The sequence below is a fragment of the Montipora foliosa genome, chromosome 5 (assembly GCF_036669935.1).
Source record: "Montipora foliosa isolate CH-2021 chromosome 5, ASM3666993v2, whole genome shotgun sequence".
Lineage (NCBI taxonomy): Eukaryota > Metazoa > Cnidaria > Anthozoa > Scleractinia > Acroporidae > Montipora > Montipora foliosa.
Window position 1 is genome coordinate 3607108 of NC_090873.1, and position 27998 is coordinate 3635105.

At 39.2% G+C, this 27998-nt stretch overlaps 1 protein-coding gene across 1 annotated transcript; it reads right to left on the bottom strand.

Moving 5' to 3' along the window:
- On the bottom strand, positions 1-27976 carry LOC138002860 (DNA replication licensing factor MCM3-like). Its single transcript, XM_068848843.1, has 26 exons — positions 27825-27976; positions 26232-26344; positions 25966-26005; positions 25791-25873; positions 24674-24759; positions 24415-24545; positions 24010-24084; positions 23441-23524; positions 20278-20357; positions 18226-18331; positions 17488-17618; positions 15504-15560; positions 14222-14319; positions 14034-14107; positions 13027-13161; positions 11210-11299; positions 9941-10025; positions 8849-8975; positions 8505-8565; positions 5785-5874; positions 4609-4698; positions 3834-3884; positions 3100-3212; positions 2818-2918; positions 1902-2010; positions 1-473 (listed from the first exon to the last, which is right to left on the bottom strand). The coding sequence occupies exons 1-26, from the start codon at positions 27891-27893 to the stop codon at positions 290-292; spliced, it is 2463 nt and encodes an 820-aa protein (XP_068704944.1). The 5' UTR covers positions 27894-27976; the 3' UTR covers positions 1-289.
- Between the last annotated feature and the right edge of the window lie 22 nt (positions 27977-27998).

Genomic DNA, 27998 nt, shown 5'->3' on the forward strand with positions numbered 1-27998 from the left:
TGCCATGAAAACTAGATTTATTATATTGCATTATATAGCTATGAAAAAAATAAAGAGGTTATAAAGGAGCCCCAATGCTGACAAGATGTTGCGCCAATGACGCACGTACAGCATGCTTTTTCGTGAGAGGCACGGATCTCGTTTTGCAGTCCCCTCTTTATCGGTTTATTCCGTTTTGCACGCTCGTTTTGAATGCCTCTTTTCACAGCCGAAGTTGTAAATTTTGACACAATGATAACTTCTTACAAACTCTGAATAAGACAAGACCGTATTTCGTCTTGCTAACACTTTAAATGAGGAAAACGCTTTCCTCAGCCACCATAATTTGATTCGCGTCTTGCATAACTTGCAAGGCCGATTCAACTTCTTGTTGAGTGAATGTCTTGACAGAATCCTTCACGGTGGACAGCGGCAATGACTGAGCATGCGCAGATGAAAAAGCTCCCAACAAAGCCGCCTTGAATTCAGCAAGTCTATCAAAAGAACAAACACAAAACCGAATAATTATTCTTTCGTTGAAAACTCCGGAATATTCGTAAAAAAAAACCCAGTGCTTCTAATCGAACCAACGATCTTCCGATTACCTGTTCGGAAGCTCTAGCCCGTTCTCCTACATTCATTTACTGGGGTCAGCACTTACCAGCTCCATCAATAGCAATACAAAAACATTGACAAAGTTAAGATCGTACGATATTTATAGTCCATGCAGTAAAAGAAATTGTACTTAAACATCGGTGCCGAGGCGGAAACCATTGCATACACCTAACTTGTTTTCTCGATTCGTTCGTCAAGAGCCGGAACCTATTTTTTCCACCTCAATTTTTGCCCGCGTGCGACGCACACTGAATTATAGCGCAGCATGGGTTAGATAACAGGGATATTTAGCATCGTATTTTCGTGAAACGCCAAAAGCTAGGATGCTATTTGTCAAAAGAACGATTTTCAATAGAGCGTCGTAAAACAAATACCAAAGCAACTACTTCGACCAATCACAGCTGGTGCTGCAAACAGCGCAATAAACCAGTCCAATCGCAGCAATCGGCCTTATGCGTGATGTCGTCTGAATAGCTAATTTCACCACCAAGCCTCATTTGTACAAAATTATTCACAACATTTGGACATGCAATACTGTTAGCACGTGGGTTTTCTTTTCAAGTTTGCTCCTTTGGGATTCAGCTCATGCTAAAATTTACAAGCTTGATTTTCGAATTCGAGGCTTGGTGGTGAAATTAGCTAGTCAGACGTCTTCATGCATTAGGGTTATTCAATGCAACTTGCTCAAAGGGCGGGAAAAATCGCGCGTGCAAATCGTGATTGGTTTTCCTTCTTATAAGTTGATACACTGGCGCGAGATTTTTAACCCAATCACTAAGCGAAGCAACTGCAATCGTGTAATTAGTTTCGACAAACTAAATCCCAAAAATTATCTTCTTCTAACTTCTTTCTTTTTTGACACATCGCTCGCTATCTGTAGCTAAGATGGAAGCAAGAGATAAGCCTATTTAACCCTTAAGTTTATCGATTGTGAAAAAAAGATTTCCCGAATATTTCCGAGCATTTACCTGTGGCTACCGAACAATCGCATACTGCATGGGTCATTGGAGACCAGTCCCACAAAGTTTTGCAAAGTGTGTGGGTTTTATTGCGTCTGAAACAGACTCAATCACGAACATTGCGATCTGGTAAGAAAGCGCGTTCTATTTATGATCGACATTCGTTGGGCCTAACCATTTGAGTATGTGAAAGCAAAGCCATAGCTTGTTCCTCCGTTTTTTTTCGCTTAAGACCCCGAGTGTTGGTTCGGTAGGGATTAAACTCACAATCTTCCACTAGGAAAACAAGAGCTGTCTTCTCGTTTTTCTAACGGAGGCTTTCAATTCATTAATTTTCAAAGAATTTACCTCTCGTTTGACAGAGTGACAGTTGCTCCGCCTTCACTGGTATCCATGGGTTCATCAGTGGCATCGCTTGTTTTGGCTGATCGGCGTCGTTTCATCTTCTCAACAACATCTAAAACGTAGACAAAAACAAGTCCTTTCAACGTGCCATCCACAGGAGCAGACCCAACTTCACTTCCGGTTACCGTCCGCGGCAACCGGAAGTGAGCTGTTTTCCCTTCTAACTTGTCTTTACACAACCACATTTACATTGCTAAGTAACTTTTCTCCCTTAGAGCTGATGAGTATAAAAATCTGGGGGACACAAGTGTCCTGGCACGCGAAATATTCTCTTCCGTTTGCCATCTGGTCTCAAAAACGCGCGTGCTTTTTCGAGTCCGAAGAAAAAAAACGGGGACTTAAATCCCCGCTTCTGATGCTGTCGATGTTAATGAGCGGCTAAATATAAAAATATTGAACAACATTCAACGAACACATTTGTTCTACGCCACCTAACATGAGATGCTGAAGGTTTCAACAGGTACGCTAACAAAATGCTGGCCACGAATATCGAAGCGCGCACTGCAAATCAAGGTCCAAAGTCCCGAAAACTTTTCGCGCCCGAAAATCCATTTGTGAAACTGCCAACCGCTTGTTTTGGAAAGCCTATCTTTTAACATGTTTTCAAGGTAACAAAAAGAAACATGTCTGTGAAGTTTAATGACTTAAATCCTCTCCGTTCTTGAGATACAAAGGGAATTGTGACACCCGAAAATGGCCCGTAAAGTTTCGGGACTTTCGAGAAACGGGCCCCAGGTCCGTTTTGCGGTTGAAAATATCTCATTAAGATTTCCTGGACACCGCAAAAAAAACGAAACACACGTATCCTCCAAACAGACAATCATTTTCCCGAAGATTTACGGCACAGCTCGGCACTTACCTCGAGATTCTTGTGTTTCATCGTCGCTATCAAAGTCGTAAGGATCCTGACTGTCGTCTTTTTTCTTCGCAACTTTCTGCTTCTTGGTTTGTGGTTTGGTCCTGTAGGAAAACAAGGCCAGAAGAGGATAAAGAGCGTTTCACAGATTTTCTTGCCTGTATAATTATCCAGACAGGTTAAAGGTCTGTTAAAGACGAGGACAACTTTTAATACGGCATTCTAATTCGATTACAAGGATCAGATAAAGGATAAAAATCACTTGTATATATCAGCTTTGCTTACGTTTTAGTCGTTCTACGCTGTGATTGGCTTGTCTGCATTTCATCGTCATCTTCCTCTCCACTTTCTTCATTATCCGATCCTTTCTTTCGCTTATTCTTTTCTCTTTTTTCCACCTGATTGCAAGAAAGAACGAAATACGGATCCGTAATGGAAAATCCACGTTTTTCGTTCAGCTGGTTTCGTCAGTTCTTAGCTGGTACCAATGGGAGCCGACGAGGGCAGGCTTTATAAACTTTCTCTCCATCTGTGCTCCGTTTTAAAGCAATTTCAAGCATAAGCTAAAAGGATCAGTGCAAGACCGATCTTGAGACCTTTAGCAACCCCGAGGCAGCCCTGCAAGCGTCAGTCGGCACTAAGCGCGGGAAAACACATACTGCCAAGTCACAACTTGCTTGTTTTGAGTTGTAATTGGCTGTAAATGAGGCGCGTAATACTTTAGCCAATCAAAACAAACTCAGATAATCGAATCAATCAATGATAACGTCAAGGAAAACACGCAGCAGGCACTAATTTTCGTAATACTTGAGAAATGGTCATTTCACGTCGCCAGATTTGCCGAAATCGTGAAAAAACTGTACAAAAATGAAAAATGCACGTGCAGAGAGTGCAAAGATATTGTTTTTGCTCATTAAACATACAAAAGTTGTGACGTTTTCGTTGCCGTCGCGTCGTTGATCTTAAACTCCTTCGGAAACTCTATTTAATAAACTCTTCACGCTTCATGTGGTCGTTACCTTGTGGAAGTATGCAAAGGAAACCATGTCAATTGCAGCAACAGCATCGTCCTACGAGAGGAACACAGTTAAAAGTTAAAATGGTTTCTTTCCAATGACAAGGACAGACCTTACGAAAAAGAATTTAACACGAAAATGGTGGGGGTTAGACCTCTTCTTTTGCTTGCTTTTCGAGCGGTGCTTGAAAAAAAGGGAGAGTCGATGTTTATAGAGGGATAACTTGCGCTATTAAAGCTGGTCCTAACTTTTTTTTGCCAGTTTCCTATCCAGTCAATGGCATGCCCTTTGGATCAATGCGTTTATTTCATAGAGACCGAAAGACCTAATCATGTACTTGTGACGAGATGTCCAATACCATTTGCGATGTGGAAATATAGATGGTTTTCAATCACGTGATAAGACGGCCACATTTATGGCTCATGTTTTGCATTTTAATACAGTCAAATTCCCGAAAGACTTCTTCAATATTGCTCTGTGCACCAAAGCGGCTGATGTGACGTCAAGTGAGAACCATCTATAAAGTGCAAACCGAAGATCTCAGTAATGAAGGGGGTAGTTTCTAAAGAAACTGTGGTGCTGCGTCGGTGGGGAAGTAGTATACAAAAATTTGGTTTTATCAACGGAGTTGATAATGTAAATTGGCCACCGTACAGAGATTCGAAAAGACCTCAGTAAGACTGACGTTTTACAACAGTCGAAAAACAAAATCCAGGTGATAAAGCCGCAAGAGACACTACAACAGTGTAAAATCTTTCAAAACGTGTAAAAAAATTACCTCATCTATAGTTTTGCTCATCCTTGCCTTGGCGTGAGCTGTTGCCAACCGAATCATGGTCTCTAAAGTTCGCGCTGTTACAGGCATAGTCTAAGACAAAAATGAAAGGTGAAATTTATGTTAAAATGGTTCATGATAGGAAAAGAGTTCCTTCAATGCTTCCACCTTAAGTGTTGAACCTTGAAAAAAATGGAAATTCATGAGGCTGTCCCACGAAAGCCGCAACTCAAAGGGTAACGTGGAGGCAAAACTGAAGGTGACGTCGTTGAGGAGACAAGAAAAAGAACCATGCGAGGGATTCCCCACGCTTGAAACTCCTCTCACTAACACCGATCTCTCTCTAATGCATGGCTGTTGAGCGGTTTTCAATTGAGTGTCGAAAGTAATTAGTGAATTACTTTGGTTTATGATTATTTCACTCAGAGATTGGTTCAAAGTTCTCGCGCCACTTTTTCAACCAATCAGAAGTGAAACCAAAACCAATCGTGGCTCACGCGTACACATTTTCCCGCGCTTTGTGTCGGCTACGTGTAATAACTTCGAGTTTTAATTTGATTAGTTTACTGGATTGTCTCCGTCCTTTTTGATTGGCCAAAGTAACTACTTTGGTTTTGGTTTTACGACACTCAATTGAGACTCGCTCTAAAACAAGAATAATCACCAAAGACTGAGAAACAGCTTTCCCTAGGCATAAGGGAGAATTAACAAATCGAAAGTGGTTCAGCGTTGTCTGTACTCTTATGTGCTCTTATATATGTTGTGGACTCATTCGGCTGCGTCTCGTGAGTCCACAACATTTTGACCCCTGTGATGACGAATATCGTTGTCGATAAGAGAACAGACAACGCTGAACCACTTTCGACTTGTTTTTTACCACAATATCCGACGCCAAAGAAAGTGCTTACTTCAGAGCGTGACCAAATCATGACACAAAGAAAGAGCAAGCGTTGTCTATAACTTTCTCGCAATTTGATTGGTTTATTTCCTAAAATGAGCGTTCCTGATTGGCTATTGCACTGCGTGACAAATTGACGCGAGCATGACACGAGCAGCGTTGTCTAGTCTCTTACCGTCGGACAACGGCAAATTAGCCAATTAGATTGCGAGATTACTAGCAACTGCGGTAAGGAAAGGGATTATTTTCGAAGTACATAAAAAAAAAGAGAACTAACGCACCTTGGCCTTCTCATTTCCGACATTTTCCTGATCCCTGAGTTCTGAATAACTCTTGGAAATCTTGTTGGCTGCATCTTTTGTCAACCGAGGCTAACCACGTTAAATAACCAAGTTAGTTGCGAGCTTAAGCAAGAAAAACGAAAATATAATAGACCATTTTCGAAATATCAAATATTCAGCTTGATATTGAGGCAGGGAGGACAAAACCAATAGAAACACGTCGGAATGAATGAATGTGAAAAATATTTGCATGTCATCCACTTTCCTTTGTCTATAGCCGTGTTTTCATGACAGCCGTTGTCTCATCTACATCTATCTACATCCAAATGTTCCAGCACTCGGCAAAGTCCCTTTTTCGCTTATGGCTGTTTCTGCTTAGGTGGCCTCATACACCGTAAGCCTTTTTAGAGATATCACTACCAAGCCGGCCACTTCTGCTGGAGAGAACAGGACAGCCACAACACCAGGGACTACATCGAATAGTGTGTGGGTTCTTTAACGTCCCACAGGGAACTTATGAACATAGCAGGTATTTGTGAGACGGGGCCTACGGTTTATAATCCTTATCCAAGAAGACTTGAAAGTCTAACCATTTGCAGATGAAATTACGAAGGCAGCACTTTCTCCTCAGTTCTTTTAAGATAACGAGTGTTGATCCGGCCGGGGTTCGAACCCGCGACCCTCCCGCATAGCAGCCCGATGCTCAAACATTTGAACCACCGGTGCGCGGTCTCGCTTAACATTCTTGAAAGTGGTTTGTTTACGGACTTCGTTAAGGTGGCTCAAACGAGTTTCAACACTTGAAAGAAACGTTCTTATTAGAAGTATTGACACTACAACACTTTATCACTTAACACCAATGTTACCATATCAAACACCAATTATTGCTGAAAAAGATTTGGTCATTTTTGTGATGTAAAAAGTTACCGTGGCAACAGGAAAGCCCTGCAAAACACCCCATATTTTGGCTTTACCTGCTCATATCTCAAAAACAAACTCGGTGACCCCCATTTTTTATTTCTGAAATGTAATCAGCATGGCAGAATGAAACTTTCTGCAAAGTTTAAAAAAATTCTGTGGAGCGGATTCAGAGCCACCTTCAATAATTGAAAATTTAAGGTAGCTCTGAATCCGCCCCACAGAATTTTTTAAACTTTGCAGAGTTTCATCTGGGCCTGTTGATCACGTTTTTGCAATAAAATTTTGGGTTCACCGAGTTCGTTTTTCAGATATGAGCAATTAAAGCCAAAATATGGGGTGTTTTTGCAAGGCTTTCCTGTTGCCATGGTAACTTGTCACGTCACAAAAATGACTGCAGCTTGCTCAACAATAATTGATGTTTCACATGGTAACACAACATTGATGTTACCGGTACATGATAAAGTGTTGTAGTGACAATCCTTCTAATAACAAAGTCTCTTGAAAGTGTTGAAACTGAAAATGATGCGTGTTTTCACGGGTAAGATCGGGTAAGATTAAATGAGGAGAGAGCACGTGCCAATGCAGAGATAAAATACTAAAAATACCACCCCTGTTGTATTTCCGATTTGAATAGCCGCAAGTGTCCTCATTGGCCGAAAGTAATTGCCAACTCGCTTAAGCTACCTGGTTTGGTGGCTTAATTTTAATAAGAATTCTATTGAAATTTGCCGACTCACTTAAATTAAAGCGAGTTGGGAAAGGAACTGTTTTCACGGAATTTTCAGTGGTCACTTGCTAAGCGACCTGAAAAACTGCTCGTGAAAACACGGCCTTTGTCCTCTAAACCTCTCTTTAAAGCTGAGTTTTAATGTATCGAAAAAGGCCTATTACGTAATGGTTACAAAATAATCTAATTGGTTATCAACGCCCCTGATTTCAGCATTAATAGGTCGGTTTGTAATTGGACTCCTTGTTATTGGACAGTTGTACGTGCTAGTTTTACTTGAATCATTTTTCTCTTTCAAGAGCTATTTTTAAAAGACTAAGAAAGAGTTGAGTAGATAAAGCTATAAAAATTTTAGCACCATCATCTTCTCATATTTTGTTAAGATTAATTGCCAGATAATAGCGATGTTTCTCGTGATGTCACTCATTATTCATATGCCAACCAGAACCCATTTGGCTGGTGAAACAATGACTTCTTTTGTTCCGCGGTTGGCCAATTTAAATATCAAAAGAAATGTGACGTCAATGTTTGCAAACAAGAAATATCGCTGTAGCACTTCGTGTCGTACAATTCAGGCAGTAATCGTGCTCGAAAATCCAAATACTCGCTCGATTGCTCCCTGAATTGTTCTCCACTCAGTCCTATGTCCGTTAATAATAGAGTCAAATTTCCAAATGACTTTTTAGCTCTTGTTCTTTCCAGCAACATGACCGCCGTGACGTCAGGTGTAATCAAAGAATAATGAATTGTGGTGTTTTGACGTTGCATAGAATGTCAGCCTCTTGGATAGACTGCAAAACAGTCGTTTTCTTCCATTTTCGGAAGGCGCGAAGCGCCGTAAGCGTGATCCTCGCGTGTGAAGCGCGCGAGCCTCACACGCCCCTCCCTCGCCGTTTCTACACTCGCTCCAGACCTTTCGTTTGAATATTTATCGCGTTGCTTTTCGTTTGAATATTAATTGCGTTGCTTGCGTTCGCAACAAATACGACTGTTTTGCAGTCTATCTCTTGGAAAGTGAATGAAGACAAATCAATAGGCCAATGGAAAAAAATGTCATAAATTCAAGATTTACCTTAATATTCTTGGCAAAATGAATGTACTTCTTTATGAATGCCATCGATACATAGCTCTCCCTTAAAATAAATCAAATAAAACCTTTACAGATCAGCGGCAGATTGATAAAAGTGGATTAAACGCCGTAGTACAATCAAAAGGCTGACGTCGCGTTCTAAGGAAAAACCAACCTTGGAAACGTAAGCTTTCTAATGTCCCCGACGCAGTCGATGCAAATAGTACTACCAAATGTCCCTATTTCACTCTAACAACGATGCAACACCACAGTTTCCTTAGAACAAAGCCAGTTTATTCAAGGAGATAGACTTATAGAGTCCCGCCAGCTTAAACGGATATATTTACTTGCGATTTTTCTTTGGCCCGTGCAGCATGGCGTCATGTTTCTCATAAATGGGCGTGGCTGTTTCTTCGTCCTCTTCGTCTGGATCTTGTGTTGCAAGCGTGTCTGCTGTCACTCCAAACGGCAGCGCTGCAAAAGAGAGAACTCAGTTCAGAGGTAGGGTCACTTCATTTGATGTCTGTAGGTCGACAGTTTTGAAATACGAGAGTTTCAATGCAAGGCGATGGTACGCCCACAGCGCTTAATTCCATCCCCACTCTCAAAGCCTCGTTCAAGGTATAAGACATTCTTCAGGACCGCCTACACAAGGGTCGCTCTTGTTTGCAATTCTAGCGCAAACCATTTGGACTCCTAGCTTTTTTTGGTAGCTCATTCCAGCCATCAGTGTTTTTTAACTGAAAATGGTGAAAATCCATTCCGTTTTGTAAACGGAAGTCAACAAAACCGAAAGATTTATAAACAAGATCTCTCTTTGGTGCAAATCCCTTTGAATTGATGAATTGGCATAAAAGAGGGTGCGTATATTCATTCTACACAGCGTCTTTGTGCTTAGCCAAAACCAACGTCAAAGAGAATACAAGACGGCAAATTTCTCATAATGGGTCCTATTCCATTTTTGAAATATGTTATAAGCTCTGTGTCATACTGCATGGTAACTTCAACCAACGAATCCTTATCGATCACTTAGTGTCAAAGAGGAGGGTTTTTTTTAATTTTTGGTAGCCTTTTTTGGGTACCGGTATTTTAGATAGCTTATCACTTGGTGAAGAGCCACTTGTGGATTATATTGATTATACCATTAATGATTTATTCATTATTTTAAAATAACCTTAGCAACATGGGCTCAATCTGAAAATAGATTTCAAATACCTGCCATGGGGAATAAGGATTCACTCGCTTGCTTAGTCTTCATATTCTCTTGTCAAGGACTACTTGAAAAATCTCCTTTTTTTCCAGCGTTCAGAGCCGACTACACGTGTTTGCACCCTTTTCTGATTGGTTCCTTTGCTGGTCCTAAATTAGCTTTCTAACCCAAAATTGAGTAAGAAAGCTTCCAAAACCACCCCACCCCCATACAAGCGTTATTTACTTACCCTCTCCCTCTTGTTCGCCTGGTTTTCTGTATCTGTGCATCCTCAACACATGTTCCGAGATATTACGGTCATTATCCGGATCCATCTGGCGATAATAAAAGCTTCATTAGAGCGGTTTTCAATTGTGTGTCGAAATTAATTAGCGAATTACTTTGGTTTTGCATTTCTTCACTCAGTGATTGGTTCAAAATTCTCGCGCCACTTTTTCAACCAATCAGAAGTGAAACCAAAACCAATCATGGCGCGCGCGTGCACATTTTCCCGTGCTTTGTGTCGGCTACGTGTAATTACTTCGAGTTTTGATTGGTTTACTGGATTGTCTCCGTCCTTTTTGATCGGCCAAAGTAATTACTTTGGTTTTGATTTTACAACACTCATTTGAAAACCGCTCTAAACTGTATGTTTTTCCCGAAACACTTTTCAATTACTACAGGGCTACCGTTGGATCATTTTTCGACAATATTGAATCCCAAACCTCTTACACAAACGAATTCATCTTTTTCCATACATACAATCAATCAATCAATCAATTCTTTTTTTAAGCACGGAAAAATTCAATCAGATTTTTCAATACAATACAATGAAACAGTAAACTACTCAATAATTCCTAATAATATATCAATTAATATGTATTTACAGATTTAGTTAGCAGTACTAAACCTGTATCTGACTTAATTAAACTGAAGAGTTTAACAGCTGCTTAAATCGATTTAAGGATGGATCTTGTTTAAGACTGCATTGTAGGCTGTTCCAGAGAGTTGCATCTCTACAGCTGAAGCTCTTTTTCATGTGGTCAGTTCTTGGTAAAGGGACATCTAATTTATTTGCAGAGTACCCTAAAGCATAGTCTGATTCCCTACGCTTGGTAAACGTAAAGGAAAGATAGACTGGTTTCTGAAGAAGTGTGTTTTGAAAAAGTTGTTCATTTCTTTAACGTTCTCGGCAAAGTGCAACGAGAAGAGACCACATCTCAAGTTCTATGGAAAACCTGGACGCACATTAATAAATTTATACTTTCTTTCTTGGTCAAGCAACATTCATCTTAATTCCTTTGTCTGGATAATTCAGCTGCATGTTCTTTTAAAAGTTGAACAAAATTGAAATCATCGCGAAACTTGAATCTAGGTGACACATTCGGGTCTATCATGGTCGTTTCACTTCGTGTATGACGACGAAATATCTGTTTTGGGCAAATCATTCCTTGTCAAAATGAAAATCGCCACTAAGGTGTTAAATGAGAACAGAGTTTCATGTTCGCCATGTACTTACCTGATCAAGAACGATAAAAAGAAGGTCAAAACGAGAGAGCAAGGAATCTTGCATTCCAATATTGTCCATGGGATTCTTGTATTCGTCATACTGAATAAAAGAATGGTGTCAGTTACTCCAGTATTGAAATTTGTATTTCCCTGATCAATACTGAAGGGAAATTATTAGCGACTGTAATTGGACTCAAAAACTGGGAGCGATTGTTCAGTTTCAGAGAGTTTGGACGAGCTTGACAAAACCGTGGACAAAGTGTTGAAAAAGGCACGACGAAAGCAGAAAAACAATTATCTAGATGAAGAAACTCACTCCTGTAAAGTTAGAGGGGAAAATAAAGAGTTTTGAAAACCAGTCTTCCTTGAATAACAGGCGCGGGTTGCTTAGCGAGTCTTATTGACTCGACTTTCCAATTTCAAACCGCTTATGTAGGACTCAAGTCCCCTGTTTCCTGCTCATAAAGAGCTATGGGATTCCAAGCTAAAAGTTGAGGACAAAAAAAAACCCAATCCCCTCTCCACCTTTCCAATCAATGGCACAACCCAGGAGCCTCAGTTCCATGAGGAAAATTACTTCAGATTTCAAAGTTGTTCCGCGATTAGACGTTACAGATGGTGCCGACCTAAAGTAGCTTTTGATTGGGTAAGCCGAAGCACCGGTTTTAAAACGCTCCAGGTTTTCCGTCCTCGACTGTTGGATTTTCACATTGCATAGTCTTCTGTTTTACTCAAACAAATTCCTCTGGCAACCAAGGTAGTACAAAGTGAACGCGAAGGACAGCGTAGTTCTATTTCGGAATAACGTTTCTGTTTCCGAAATTGTCTTCGTTGATTGTACTCTCTACTTTGGTGGAAAAATAAGTGTCCCCAATTAGTTTTTCCTAAGCTAAATACTATTGACACTTAAATAAAGTATATCTCGACAGTAAAGTTCAATGTTTTAGGAAGGAGTGAGGTTTATCTGTCGGACGATCCGGTGGTTCGTCTAAAGTAAAAGCAAGGTATGCCTTTGACTCCAAAAGCGGCTTCATGGGTCGTCTTTGAAGTTCAATGCTTAAAGAACGGACTACAGTTTAGAACACCCGTTAACTTTTCGGGGTTTGTCAAAGTTCTGCCACCACAGTCCACAATCACTTTTAGATAAGAAGAGACAGAGTTCTGCCACCGCGGTCCACTATTTGCAGTGAATCAAATACATGACATTGATGAATTTCTGTAAATCACCGCTATGGTCCGCTGTTCACTACACACAACTTAAGAACTTCCAAACAGAGAACAACCCCTACAGAATGTCACATTTCTCGATGTTTAAGTCATGCGCGCAACGAACCCCGTTTTTATTCATCCACTATGGGACTGTGGATCGCAGTGGCAGTCCATCTCACTCTTTCTCTTTATTCTTGTTCATCAACTACGGGACTACGGACTACGCACCGAGGTGGCAGTCTATTAAAGTACTGCAAAAATTTGGTTTTATCAACGGAGTTGATAATGTAAATTGGCCACCGTACAGAGATTCTAAAAGCTGACGTTTCGAGCGTTAGCCCTTCGTCAGAGCGAATCGAGGGTATCCTAGAATTGCAAAGAATGGATAAAATACATCTTTGAGTGGCTCCACAGCTTAGCAGCTTGTCAGTTAGCTTCAATGTTTTACAGGGGCCGAGGAGAGGCCCCTGTAAAACAGGCAGGCCCCCCTCACTTTCAAACGTACTCCGCGACCCCTGTTTTAAGAAGGTATACTTTTTGTAGCTGGTACTCCGAAAGTACAGATGTACTTGTTTCAAAAGTGGTCCTGTCTTCTAACGTCGAGCCCAGTTCACTTACCCTTCCATAAACTGGATTGGCAGCAGCCAATACAGAACACCGAGCATTGAGTTTCGCGTGAATACCAGCTTTAGAGATGGTAACTCTTCCTTGTTCCATGACCTCGTGGATGGCTGTACGATCAAGATCACTCATCTGTTTACAGATAAAGAAAAAACGTAAATTGTAGCTCGTTGCTCTCTATTTATTCAACCTAAAGACCACTTAGTCGATCTCGGTAGGGCGACACGAACATGGACACGTACATGTACATGATTTGGGAAGCAGGGTTGGCGCACTAGAAAGATCATTTTTACCACAATTGCTTGTAATCTCGCAATCTGATTGGCTAATTTGCCGTTGTCGATGAGAGTCTAGACAACGCCGTACACGTCATGCTCGCGCCATTTTGTCACGCAATGTAATAGCCAATCAGGAACCCCCCATTTTCGGAAATACACCAATCATATTGTGAGAAAGTTATAGACAACGCTTGCTCTGTCTTTGAGTCATGATTTTGCTCACGCACTGAAATAGAAACTTTCTTTGGCCTTGAATATTGTGGTAAAAGACAAATCGAAAGTGGTTCAGCGTTGTCTGTACTCTTATCGACAACGATACTCTTCATCACCGTGGTCAAAATTTGTTGTAGACTCACGAGGCGCACACAACATTGTTGACCACTGTGATGACGAATATCTCGACCTCGACTGGGTTTGCCCATAGGCAACCCAGTAATAAAAAAGTTATTATGTTGTTATTATTATCAGAAACCCATAAGGGTTGAAACGTGTAACGCGTGTTCACAGCTTCCGACTATTCAGTGCGAACTGATTGGTTGAATGTTTCAGTGCTAAGTACCATATTTGGAAACCCCTCGCTCTTGTTGTTCCAAATATGGTGCTTAGCAAATTGAATATTCAGAAGCTTGTTTCCCAGCACACAAGGGGTCGTTACACGTTTCAACCCTTATGGGTTTCTGTTATTATATGTATACAAGAGCCGCCAAACAATAATAATTATCATACCTTATCGAACTCATCTATACAGACTACGCCTCTATCGGCAAGCACCATGGCCCCTGCTTCAAGACGCCGTTCATCTACAAAAGCAAACAAAGCAGTAAAAATTCATTGTCATAACTCCTCCAGGAACAAACCCGGAAGAGACGATACAATAAAATACAATAAATACAGGAACATGCTGTGTCTCTTACTTGTTTCTGGGTCTGTAGTTACAGCAGCTGTTAAACCAACGCCTGATGAGCCACGCCCAGTGGTCGGAATTGCACGTGGGGCAGAATGAAGGACGTACCTGGTTACAACAAAGATGATATTCAAAAGATAATCGTATTTTGCCAAACAGCAAATGGTAAAGGTAAAGTCTGCTACAAGCCTAGAAGGCCCATCAGGCCGGTGCTTATCTCCGGTTGCTGTAGCATGAAGCGACTAAGAGTATTTCAACCGTGAAAATATCGTGAAAGTAAAGTGTCTTGCCCAAGAACACAACACAATGTCCCCGGCCAGGACCCGAACCCGGACCACTCAATCCGGAGTTGAGCGCACTAACCATGAGGCTACCGCACCTCCCACCAAACAGCAAATAAACCAAAGGTTTTTTTACAATGGGAATCACTCAATGCACACTCTACGTGTTGGCACGTCAATACCAAGAGTGTACGGAATATTGGGGGAGGACTGGCGTGTGCTGATAATGCAGCGTTAAATTCATGGAAAAACGGTTTGACAGACAGAATTGCTAAAAAGAGTTTCCATTCCTCTATTTAATGGTTTGCGGGAGCCCATAAGATCGCTGGACCTTTAAGACAATCAGCCGTAGCTTTGCTAACAGTTTGACATGACAAACATGAGAAAGTTTCAAATTTAGTGTATTCTCGCAGGGCCTTCAGTAAGACCCGGTTCCCACCGCAGCTATGGAAGGTGTTCAGTGCGCATTGCTGGCTGTACATGTCTTTGTTTTGAACAAATAAAACCAAATTAAAGGTATTAGCATCTGACTTCAATAATTATTAATTGGTTAGTCAAAATTGTTATAGGAAAGCTAATTAAAATGTTTACAAACAACTTGCGTGTTAATAGTCTCTCTCAAATCACTGAAAATGGCATTTCTAAACTTCCTGATAAAAAATATTTTCTGGGGTGGGAAGGAAGGGGGGGGGGGGGGAAGGAAATGCTCCAAAACCTCGTGAGGGGTGAGGGAAAAGGGGCCACAACTTCCTCCAGGTGCTAACATTACTTTAATAGCCACACGCTTCATATCTTATCGAAAGCACTGTTCTCGTGTTCTAGATGTCTTTATTTGGGGGATACATTTGTTTCAATGAGCAATTTTACAGCTGAGTGACAAAGGTCCATCCCTTTCCTGACGGCACAAGTTTAATAAAATGGATCTTTCTTTGAACCGCCCCTGTAACCCTAAATATGCAGAAAGATATAGAAAGACTGAGCCAATGACCATGAACTTGTTGTTAATCTCACCTCAACATCTGAGATTTCGCAGTTGATGGGTCACCAATCAAAAGAACATTGATGTCACTGAAACCAAAAAAAGGAATAATCATTTATTCTAGGAATCTTTGGAAGACCAGTTAAGTCCCTCCACATCACATCCTCGGAAACTATTTGCCCAACATCACAACTGCTGGGGGTAACACGTTGTAGCTGGACTCCCTGGTGTTAATAGACCCTATTCATAAATGGCAGCTAAGTAATTATTCTTTTGTCTTTATGCTAATCATCCTAACTAGCCTCGTTCGCACGAACAAAAGTCAAAAGAATTTTTGCTCCAAAGTGAGGCTAATGAGGATAACTAGCACAAAGACAAGAATATCTCTTGGCCGCTATTTATGAATACGGTCTATTGACCTGTCAATCACTTTGTTAATTAGTTTGATCGCACATATCATGTATCAGTTGATCCTTGCGCTTTTGTAAAGTTGTTGTTTCCAAGACTTTTATGGATATTCAAACACCTGGTATTGTTTTCTTTTTTGGGCACCCTTAACGTCATGCAATCATTGTTTTCTTGGTTAAGAGTTTCGATAGACAATGCATATTTGCTCCAAGTTACAAGCAAATATATGAGTGCAGCTCGTACAGGATAAAATGGAACTCCCAATGGACTTGATGGTTTAGTTGGTAGAGCAAATGCAGCCCAATTGCACAGCCATGGGTTCGAATCCTGTTCAAGGCTGGATCTTTTTCCACCTGCGATGATCTCTCCAACTTTCATTTCATTCCATTCCACAGTTCAAATAACAATTATTTATACAACGTACGAAAATTCATATATTTAAAAAAATGTTATTGCACAGTTTTGAAATTTGATTTGTTTCTTATTTAATTATTTATCACAGTATATTAGCTGACCATTGGATTCTAGAACTGAAACCAATTCAAAACCCAGATTTTTAATAAAGTGATCTGATGTGTGACGTGTGACGAGTGTTTATCTGGGTTTCGCAGCATTGTGAGCTGACACTTTCACCAGAGTATCTCCACCTCTTGTTTGAGACTGTAGTCTAATTTCATTGCTTCATCAACATACATGGTACAAATTAATTATTGTCCATATACAGTGCTTTTACTGTTGTCAATCATACCCCCAACCACTGCAACTCTGGGTCTAACCATGGCCACGCTAACGTGTTTGCTTACAGAGTGAGTAAGTGAAGATATCCATCATATACATTGTACACCTGTACTGTTGGTTTTGTTCAAGATACCCCAATTTTCTTTCCTCATCAAAATAAACCTTCTAACTGACTGCACTTGGCAGTGGTGCTGTGCTCAAAGATCATACAGTACATGGAGGGCACACGTACAACCAGCAGCAATGGCACATAGATCTTTTTTGCCTTTTTTGCAATAAAGCAGGCAGCAAAAGAGACAATATTAACCCACTGACCTCTGACAATGACACTTAAGAGATTTTAATCCGTCTTATGCCAGACAATTTTACTTGTCAATGGGGCATTTGAGGTGTGAATGCGTTAAATTAGAATCATTCTTTTAGTCTATGGTTTCACAGTCTGGGGAAGATAATTAGAGAGCTTTAGATTCTAGTGCGAGAATGACTACGAGTACAAGATTTTCTCATAGAACAACAGTGAGTGCGGAAACCAGCGTCATTTTGGCGGGAAAAACGTGATACCGTCATCATTTTAGTACGAGGTTTTGCAAAAAAATTTAAATGTCGTCGTGTCAAAACAAGTCAACAACACGGTAGCAGTTTTGGCATTTTTTTTATCAGCAAAAAGACTAAGTTACCAGCAACAAGAATAGTTATTGAGCAACCTATATGGCTAACAAAGAGAAAGATCAATCGAACAGGTTACAAATTTCCAGTTCATATTTTCGCTAAAAACGGACAGTCAAAACTCATACTCATTCTCGTCCTCGTCTTAGAATCTAAAGGTCCCTATATCATCAGGGCAGAAAATACTGCCATAACCACTATTACCCTCTGAGTCGAGTCCCATTTTCTAATACTTTCTCTGTGCCTCCCAAAAGGAGACATAGCACAGCTTTCTTGATGTACTCGTGGCCATGAATTGACGGTGCCAAGGACTGGGATAGAGTTTCAAACACATCCTAAGAGAAAAAAAAATGAATTCAATTTTATTATTCTTGATTTATTTTGTACATTTAAATAATGTTCAAAGGAAAAGTACAACATACAGACTGTTTGTATTGGTTTTTTGTTAATTGCCTAATCAGACTTTGAAAGATCAAAGACACCAAGGTACAGGAAGAGTAGTAAGTAAGTAATTTCTTGAGATTACTAACAGCTTTTAAGTAATATACAAAGCTGCAATTTGACCATCATACATTTGGTATTTCTGTTGGTCAAATTTTTATCCTAGTGGAACAATCAAGAGACAACTTTTTTGCGGTTGAATGAAAATATCAATGTCAGTGCCATATTTGTTCAATACCACCAGGTCTTGGAGGATGAGTAATACAAATCAACCTTAAAATAATTATGACAGAAATTGCACTGTTTATAAATACTGGACTCTGATTAAAAACCGGCATTGTAGGAATGCCGAGTTCACCACACCAATGAAGTAAATTATACAAATAAACACTGAGGGTGTAACATGAGAATTTAAAATAATTACAATGTACATGCATTACAGTATTTTCATACTAGGGAAGAGAGGTAAAAAACTAAAATTGACAAGAAATACAATTTTACCTTCTTACTGCGGCTGAACTTCTTGATGTTAGAAATATCAGATGCTGTAAATTTAGGGGCAGTTTCTTTGCTCATGACTTGGATGTGATTGGCAATCAGAACAGTTCTGCCAAAAAAAGGCAAAGACATATTATTAGATTGTCAGACCTTCCAGGCTTTGCACAGAGCAGATGCATTTATTAATCCACTTCAGGAAAAGAAATTGAACTTACTGGTAATTACTACCCATTCAAAAATGCACTTATTATTTATGAGCCTAACAGCTTATCAAAACACTGATATAATGTCACATGCATAGGCTTTAAACCCGATAAAACACTCCTCGTTAGATTTCTTTATAATAATTATAAGAATAGTGATGAAGCCTGGTTTGTTCTTCTTGTACATATGTATTCAAATATCTTCCTCTCACATTTAGCACCATTGTCTGGACTCAAGAGGGCCACGCTTATTTTGGAAATGTTCTTGAAGCCGTTCAATGAACTCGCATGTAGTGCTTTATCGGGTCTAAAACCACTTGGCTTTGCCTCGTGGTTTTTACCTTTTGATGCTTAAATCAGCCTAATCCAGCCAGACTTAGTATTTTTACTTTGTCTAATGCCAGACGATTTTATTCGTCAATGGGAAACACCAGGAGTCAATGGGTTAAACCCAACAAAACACTCCTACTTGTTTATTAAACAATACCAGAAACCCATACGGGTTGCTTCTGAATATTCAATTTGCTAAGTACCATGTTTGGAACAACAAGAGTGAGGGGTTTCCAAATATGGTACTTAGCACTGAAACATTCAACAAATCAGTTCGCACTGAATATTCGGAAGCTGTGAACGCGCGTTACACGTTTCAACCCTTATGGGTTTCTGACAATACTTAAAGTACATTCCAATTTTTGATTTAAAAAAAAAAGATCTTTTCATTTTTTTCCAATACCAGAGAGATTTTATGCACCAATGGGAACCTCTTAGGGACATAGGGTTTGAGCAATGTCCTCCTTGACCCTTGGTCTCCTAAGAACAAAACTTATTATTACATATAATAGAAGTTACCTAGTCTAATGCAAGATGATTTTACTCGTCAATGAAGAACAACCCCTTAAGTGCTACTATAAGTTTATAAAAAATTAATTATACCACTTTCTTTTTTTCTTCAGATTTTGAAAGTGTTTTGCTCAACACATGACTAGCAAAATTTTGAGCTTTGATTTTTATCCAAAGGCTGTTTATAATTACTTTGAATATAAGTTTTGGATTTTATGGTCTGCCATTACATGTACTCGTGCTCAAAACTGACCGATTGGACCTCAGAAGGTTGGATCTAGGGAAAAGTGATGTAATTTACTGACAAGCTTAAAGTTTCACTGCGTAAAATGTGCAAAACACAAAGTCTGAAAGCCTAAAACTCCTGTGCTGCATATTAATTTAGCCACGTACACACACATTGCATTTTTAAACTAGCGAGTCTTTGACGTCTTTTTCTCCTCAATGATTTTAAAGTTATTAATGACGGACCATTAAATAGGAAAATTCCATGTTAAAATACACAGGTGTCTTTTTGAAACTTGGGGGTCACTTACTTGTAGTATTTAGTTAACATAGTTTTTCATTCCAATGAAAAAAAAGAATTGATATTTTGGTCATTAAATTAAATTAAAGTAGCACTTAAAGGGTTAAACGAGTTGACTGGTTGGCTAGAACAAACGCAACTTTGGCAATTGAGAAGGGTTCTCCCTAGGGTAAGGGACCTTTTCAAACCGGTACCGCATTTGGTTAATGTTGGACGTTCTGCAAAGGATGAGCGACTTCTGAGCGTTTGCAGGCGGTAATAAGTGCTCTTACAAGCGGTAAATTTTACCGGTTACCGCCTGATAAGGAGAACCCTGATTGAGACCAATTTAAGAATGGTAGTCTGTGTCACACAGGTGCAGGTGTGGGTGTCTGATGAATTTACTTTATTCCTTGCTCTTATCTTCCCTTCCAAGTTTTGTCTGATAAACGAAAAATGAGCTTTGATCACTCGATCAACTTAAACTTCATGTGCATGTACACCTACCTGAATGTTCCTGGTGTGAAGCCCGATCTCTTGGATGGCAGACAGCGATACATTCCAATTACTTGAACTCTGTCACCAGGCTAAAGAGAGGACATCAGGTTAAATTATGAGATAGGAGATGGTGACTTTTAAGCCTCATAATAAGACTAAATGGTCCCTTTGCAAGAATTTTGATACAAAAATAAGATTAATGATATTTAAAAACAATTATGACAAAAAACAGCAACAACATTATACAAGTCTTAAGGACGGTGCCTGCTATTATTATTGCGCATACGTTCTGTGCATCTCCAGATACTCGGATTTCCTATCGGTATTATAGTGCTTACTAATGCAGGGATATTTTTGCACGGTTTAAATTTATGTGGAGAAAGCAAAACTTAGCAAATGCTCTTGGTATCCAAAAAGAAAATTGGGAGTAACCATGCATCTTTCAGAGATAATTAAGCTTTAATTTGGAAAGGAACGCCATACATTGCTTTGTATTTTAAAGCTCTTTACTAATATTGTTGATTAATATTTATTATCGTTGAAAAATGCGTGGTTAACCCAATTTTCTTTTTGGATTTTAATAACACTTGTTGAGATCTACTTTTCCTGCATATTCATAAAACCGCGCAAAAATACCTTTGATATAGTAGGCACCGTCCTTCAAGGCCCACCTTCAACTGACAGGCTTTTCGACCGTTTGTTTCTTTTATGGAAATTCACATTGCTTATTGTAGCAATGTAATTGGATGAATTTCGGCTTAGGGCAGAATTTACATAATATGAAAATTGTTCCGCAGCACAAAATACATGTCAGTTGAAGGTGTGGACCTTTAAGGTTACGGAGGCAAGCATAATATAGCTCTGCTAACTGTCACAAGGACATTACAGAAAGACATAAACATAACCAAATCAAACAAATGCTGGTTCACAGCAGACAGAGGATTTTAAGGGGGCTAAAAGTATACTTCACGATTTGTGTTATAAATTAAGGGGATTCCTCAGAAAAAAAAGTTGTCGAACGATTTTCTTGAAACTTTCCCTGAATGTTCCCTATTAATCCCTGTTTTCAGAACTACAATAAAAATAATAAGTCACCGTGCTTGCTTAAGAGATATACTGGGCCAATCTTACCCCATTGATGCCAGTACTGATACTAAACATACATGTTATTGCATCGGCTCAGGGTACATTTTGCGGTAGCTAAACAAGAGGGTTTTTAAAGTGACACTTGAAAAAACACCTGATAGGTAGAAAGTCTAGAGCATATGGAACAATTTCTAATATAGTTTATGGAAAAATCACTCAACTTAAAATGCAGTTGACTCAAAACTTTTCTCGAGTTGTTGTTTTTAAGATCATAATTTACATCCCTGGGAAAGAGGCTCTGTGTACGCTTTTAGCTTTGTCCTTTTTACCTTCCGATAAATCTTTTAAACTTTTTTTTTATTTAAAGGGGATAATTTGCAGGGTTTCAATAATTTGCAGTAGAAGAATGGGCTGATCAATGTAAGCAGCGGTCACTCTTATCTTTTACAAGGGTTTGAGTGAAAATCAAGGCAGAGTAGCCGGCGGTGACAGACGGTGGTATACCGCCGGTGACCGGCTTCTAATGAAACCTCTGAATTTGTACACCAAAGTTATGCAATAAAAAATATTGGTCACCGTGTCCGTTTAAGAATTAAACACCATCATACCTGTCTATCTCAATTATCGTAGATCGAAACAACAAATTTCGCCATGTTCTCGGAATGCGGGTGCTTATTCACAAAGAGTTATGGGTCATTCACAACTTCTCTCACGAGTTTTGAGAACTGTTTCAGCATGTGTGATTGACTTACGCCATACATGTATTTACAATGTTGCAAATTTGACCAATTTATAAAATTTAATTTGACACACCATATGCGAAGTACAGGACGCGCAGTACAATACTGAGGAATCACCTCAAAAATAATGTTAAACTGTGTGCAGTTGTAAAAAATATCTTAACGACAAATTGCACAAAGTTGTTGAAAAATTGTCTACTAAGTGTACAAGGTTGCAACTTAGGAATCACTTTGTTTAACATTAGAAAGAAATATGAAAATCAGAGAACAAAATATACTACAGGTCTTTCATATGTTCATACAGTTGATTTGAGGTTGATACATGACATAAAACATGACACTGGGTGATCGATCGGTAAACATGTTTGTTTCACATGGATAAACGTTTTGCTTGTTTTCTTGCATGGCAAAACCCTCTTTTCTAAAAGTGTCACAAACTATTAGCATTCTTCGTTATTTCTCAATTCGACTGCTCACTTGAGCTTGAATCTAGACCTTCATATGGCCAACAAGGGTGAAAATTCGAACCGCGCGAGAGTATTTTCTGAGGCGACTGATCGATTTGAACAACCTTTTGCCTTTCACATCGAATTCCATGTGTAGTACATAAAATAACTTGCAATAAAACCTTTTGTCGATGCTCGTCTGACCACAAAATCAAATGCGTACTGATTCCCTCAATAGCAATGATGACAAGGCCTGCATTGCTTCCCCTCCCCTAACACATATTTGGTTTACCTCCCAGATTTTGGGAGGCAAGTGACCAGCCTGAACCAGGGTCTTTTTCTCAACGACAGAGAGATCCTGGGAATGAGCTACATGCACTTCTCAGAAAAGTGTGGAGAACCAACAAACTCAACCCACATATGGCATCAAGTCTCGAAATTAATCATGAAAGGTACTGGTTGAAGGCCTGCCACCGTATTCTCACCCTGCTGCCCAATGTCTTCCATGTGATCAAGAAGGCCAGATGACTTCTATTTAGATTTCTCGGACCAACTATACATGACTTTTTTTATATTTAAAAGTTCTTAGTTCGGAAAACATGCTTTGATTGGTCACGCATCTTGTTCAAATAAAACTGATTTGAAAAAAGGTACGGGTCTGAATTCATAAAAGGCTTGAGAAACATACATAGTTGACCACAATATTTACCTATGACTTGTGCCATTTTAGTTCTGTAGTCTACCTTAGTTGGCTTTTACATTGCGGCAGCTAAACAGCTAAACAGACAACGTTTTACAGAAGAAGAGGTCCCTAAAGTCCGAGGTTTAGGTCCAGGGCAATTAGGCTTACATTCATAATTTAAATTTCCTAAGACTCTTCTGGTGTACATAGATGCATACCTTGCATTTGTCAACCAGGTCGTTATCAACAATGATGTCAACTGATCGTGGAAGCTGCCCAGCTGGTGCTTTTTCCGGCATTTCCTGAGGCATGACAAGACATGGAATCAAATAAGTTTGGCATGGTTTGATGCAACCCTAGTTTGAAGATTAATTTTAATTATTTATTAAACACCTTTGCAACTTTGCAAGTTAGATTCATAATCCTCAAAACAGAGAATTATCAAACCATGTTCAACCATCCAACTGATAGCAACGTGAACCTAAGCTTACTATTTCAGTTCACTGATAATTTAGCTATCAAGTTGAGTCATACATGTATGTATTTCACAAGAGGCAAGATTCACACTACTGGAGCTCCTTTTGGCTGGCTCACATGGAGAGCGAAGAAACACTACAAAGATCACTTGCAAACACAGCTATTGTGAATGAAAGCACATGGACAAAAACGTATGCCCCACAGCATCATGGGTATTTACCACATTTGCCATACATAAATTATCATATTTATCAACACTAACCAAAACACTAAGAACTCCACCAACCTGAGAAGGAATTCATCGAGTTACCTGAATGGTAAATGTCTGATGATCTTTATATGTTGACAGGCCATACTCCGTTTCCAAAGGGTTACCGTCTTCATCCTCAAAAAGCAAAAACATTGCTCAAGGGTGTTCTATCTCAATGAATTTTTAGTTTACAAAAAAACAGGGAAGTATACAGTCAAGGCCTTAACACAACAATAACACCTGCAAGCTGAAACAATTTCCTGAGCACTGTCTCAACCAAACATAAGTGAAGTTACACCCGTCCGGCTGCTCAAATTTCTATTAAAGCATTGACAGGATAAGAACATTCGACACAGGATCCATTGATCAGGCAATGTGAAGTCAGGGGCTTTACATAATATTATGGTTAAATGATAAAACTCAAGATAGCATCGGTTATAAGCTCTGATGCAAAAAAAAAACTACCTTTGTGGGGTAAACAGTACTTGACGGGAAAGCATCTAGAGAAGTCAAATCAGTGTATCTCCGTACAAGTGTCTTCTTTGTCTGTGGACAGTAGTGAACACTGCGGACAACTTTGGGCCTCACAAGGGAACCTGAGGAATCAAAAAATTATTCCTTTAACTGATACAAATTCATGCTCATTTTGGATGCAACTGAGACCAAAATGACTGGCAGTGCTTATAATGTTAAAAGTAAGCATAAAGAAAAATGGATGACTCACATTTAGTGACAATACCCTCCACACAGACCATGTTTCCAATAAAATGAGATGAAAGTGTTCTGGGTGTCACATGTTTTGACCCAAAGCTATAAAGTGAACAATAAAGACAAAGAAAATTAAATGAACTGACCTAAACATTAATAAAATATTATGTTTGAAAAATAGCAACACTGAGGAAAGACACTCTTGATTCTTATTACTTATTTTAACAGTCACTCAGTCCTTGTTTTTATTGCTTCCGGTATAATTATTTGTGTGCAAAGGCATTGAACATTCTATTTATTATCTTGCACTTCAATCAAACAATGAAGTTTTGCATTACCGTACTTTTTGTATGTACCTTCTCTATCAGCCTTCTCAAAACCGGCCGGTCGACGGCTCAATGAGCCACCTCCTCAGAAAGCTTGATCGTCTCTTTCCAGTCAGAAAATGTCAGACACAACACATTTTCAAACAAATTTTTTGCGTCCCGCATATGAAATGTTAAGTTAATAACTAACATTCCACTATTTGTTATCAGACTCCATGCAAGGTCGTCACTTTAAATCCCCAAGATTGCACTAAATTGCATCTGTGAGTGTCTAAATTTGAAGAATTCCCTAGGGTAGCATGCCCTGAGACCCTCTTGTGCCTTCCCACAATGTTGTTTTCCCAAAATTAATGGGCTCAGAAACGCGCATGCAACAACATTGTGAAGGACGAATGAGACATGAAGGCTTCAGGTCTGTATAATTTTGTCACAGACTGCAGCTCTACACAACAAAAGCAATCTTGGACTAACTTTTCCCTAAACTAAAACAGATTCCAGGTGTTTTGTCTAAGAAAGAAATCAAGTGACAGTTGCATTTTTTACCTTCCTAAGCATGGCAGCAACAAAATTACCACAATATGTATTTTTTAAATAAATATACCAAGGCTGCTGCCTAACAGGAGCCAGGTAGCCTGGGGCTCCCAAAGAATAGCTCTGGGCGCCTTAATTTTTCACAGCAACACCTTTCACTTCATTATGTTGGGCTCCTAAGTTCTCAGCGTTTAGCTCTGAGGGCCCCTTTACAATTTTCTTAGGCAGCAGCCTTGTATACACTTTTCATTTCTTAATGAGATAATAATAATTAACCTTCCATCAAATCCAACAAAAAACTCTTCATGCTTTTTGCCATAAGCTGTATCTGCTGAACTTACAAACTCTTTCAATGCATTCTGCAAAGAAAATGCATCACATGTAAGTAGATATCCTGGATCATACTCTTGAAAGATGACAGAATATTTTAATCACACATCTACAAAAATACCTGAAATGCAATTAACTCCTCAAAAGAATTGTTCAAAATTCTGAAACAAGAATATGAAGAAAAAATATTATTACTCAAAAAACTAAAACAACCAGAAAAACAATAATACCTTATTATTATTGCCTTTGCCTTTTTTGGTTTGAACAAAGGTAAAATGGGTTCAAATTGAAGCTCTATAATTTAATGTAGCTTTTTTGTCAACAAGGAGCATTTTCTCTAGTAACGGAATCTTTCATATGCACTTTCTTGAAACTGCATTCACTTACTCAATTGCCCGTTTCTCATTTTTTCTTCTCAGATCATTTATGTTGACAATCAATCTGTACTCATTCTTTCTGATCATGCCACGGACCTTCTCGTGATAAATTCCCTTGTCTTCCTGTGGATAAAAAGCAAAATTGATACAACAATAGTCTACCACTAGGCTATACTCTCACTGGTTCACAATGGACGTTCCAGGCAAGAAGTACTTCCATGTAGACGATGCAGGTTCAAATAACCAATTTTGACTCCTCTTTGGGTTTTTTGAAAGCCAACTGGACGCGTCCTTCACAGGAAAAAATAACAGATTCCCATTTTTGGCTATTTTAGGGTATTTAAAGAATACCAACAAAAATCCCAAATTTGGAAGTGTGAGACAAGTCCCAATCAGGGAACTTGGTTGGGAATTCCCTGGTTGGGACTTGTCTCACTTTGCCAAATTTGGGATTTTTATTGGTATTCTTTAAATACCCTAAAATATCCAAAAAATGGGAATCTGTTATTTTTTCCTGTGCTTCTAATTAAAGTGGGTTAGCTTGCCGTAAGTATTGGTTCGAATAACGATACTTTCCACACACGACTTCAAAGGATCTTACTCTAGTTGACGTCAGAGAGGTTTAACATCTCGTTTTAATGTGAAATGGCAGAGGTACTCCAGCTTCCCTTCTTACTACAAACCAATCTTTGATTTGATTTAATTATAACTGTTCTGCTTTATGCTCATTTGCAGTCTCCTTGATTGGTAGAGCGCTTTTTATATAACATTTTATAACATTGAGACACTTTCCATTTGACAGAACTGACCGGCCAGATCGGGCATTTGGAAGGACTAACTCTTCAACGCCTTCAAATTAACACACTTTGAGGAGGATACATGTATATACTCCTATAGAAGAATGCGAGGGATTATCATGCTAGCGTTTCTTCAATTTGTTGCATTTTATTTGCAAACTGATGGGTCTGGCCGGCGAGTTCTTACCAAAGGAAAGCACCCTTAAATAAAATGAGGATGATGATGACGACGACGACGACGGCAACAATGATAACTATTTTTAATATTATTAAGGACTGAAGCAATTTAAATGAAAGTGTGAGAACATATTAGAGGAACACCAAGAAATCTATACTCAAAATATTCTGCAAGCTTCACTTTTGGTACAAATTGTACACACATTTGTAGATGTACTGATGTTGAACCATGAAAATCATGTTCTCAAAGAAAAGACTTTTATATCTTGTTTTAATAGTTTTGGAGGAGTTGTGATGATGCACTTTCAAATGAATGACCTGGAAGCTAGGGACAAAGAAACCTCATGCAAATTAATCCTGATCACAACCAATTTCCCGGGAATCTGAGCCATGTGATTACGAGATTGCGACCAATTTTAAGGTTTGTACGGTGATTTATATGCAAGTCAAAAAACTTGCGATCTCTCACAAACATTACATTATGAAATTTTAAGCAGTGAAACATGTGAAATGTACAAATCGGCAAAGTAATGTGGCTTCTCCAAATAATTATAAACATGTGCACGATCGAATAACCTCAAATGAGATCGAAGCCCGTTTACATTGAAATAACGATCAAATCAACTTACATCGTCATCCAGAAAGTCGAGATATTCCCTTTGAAGTTGTCGCAAATACTGTTCGTTATCCAAAGCCATTGTGAACGCAACAAATCGTTGGAAAATAGACGACAAGAAGTAATGCTACAAACCGATCAAAGATTTGAGGGACAAACTGTTTTACCACGTGATCAGATTTCGCGC

Excerpts from the sequence above, each read along its gene's own strand:
- LOC138002860 (XM_068848843.1), bottom strand. The coding sequence starts at position 27,893 with ATGGCTTTGGATAACGAACAGTATTTGCGACAACTTCAAAGGGAATAT. Across the intron at positions 23,525-24,009 it reads ATCAGACATTTACCATTCAG|GAAATGCCGGAAAAAGCACC; the intron begins GTAACTCGATGA and ends GTCATGCCTCAG. Across the intron at positions 5,875-8,504 it reads ATTTTGCCAAGAATATTAAG|CCTCGGTTGACAAAAGATGC; the intron begins GTAAATCTTGAA and ends TAACGTGGTTAG.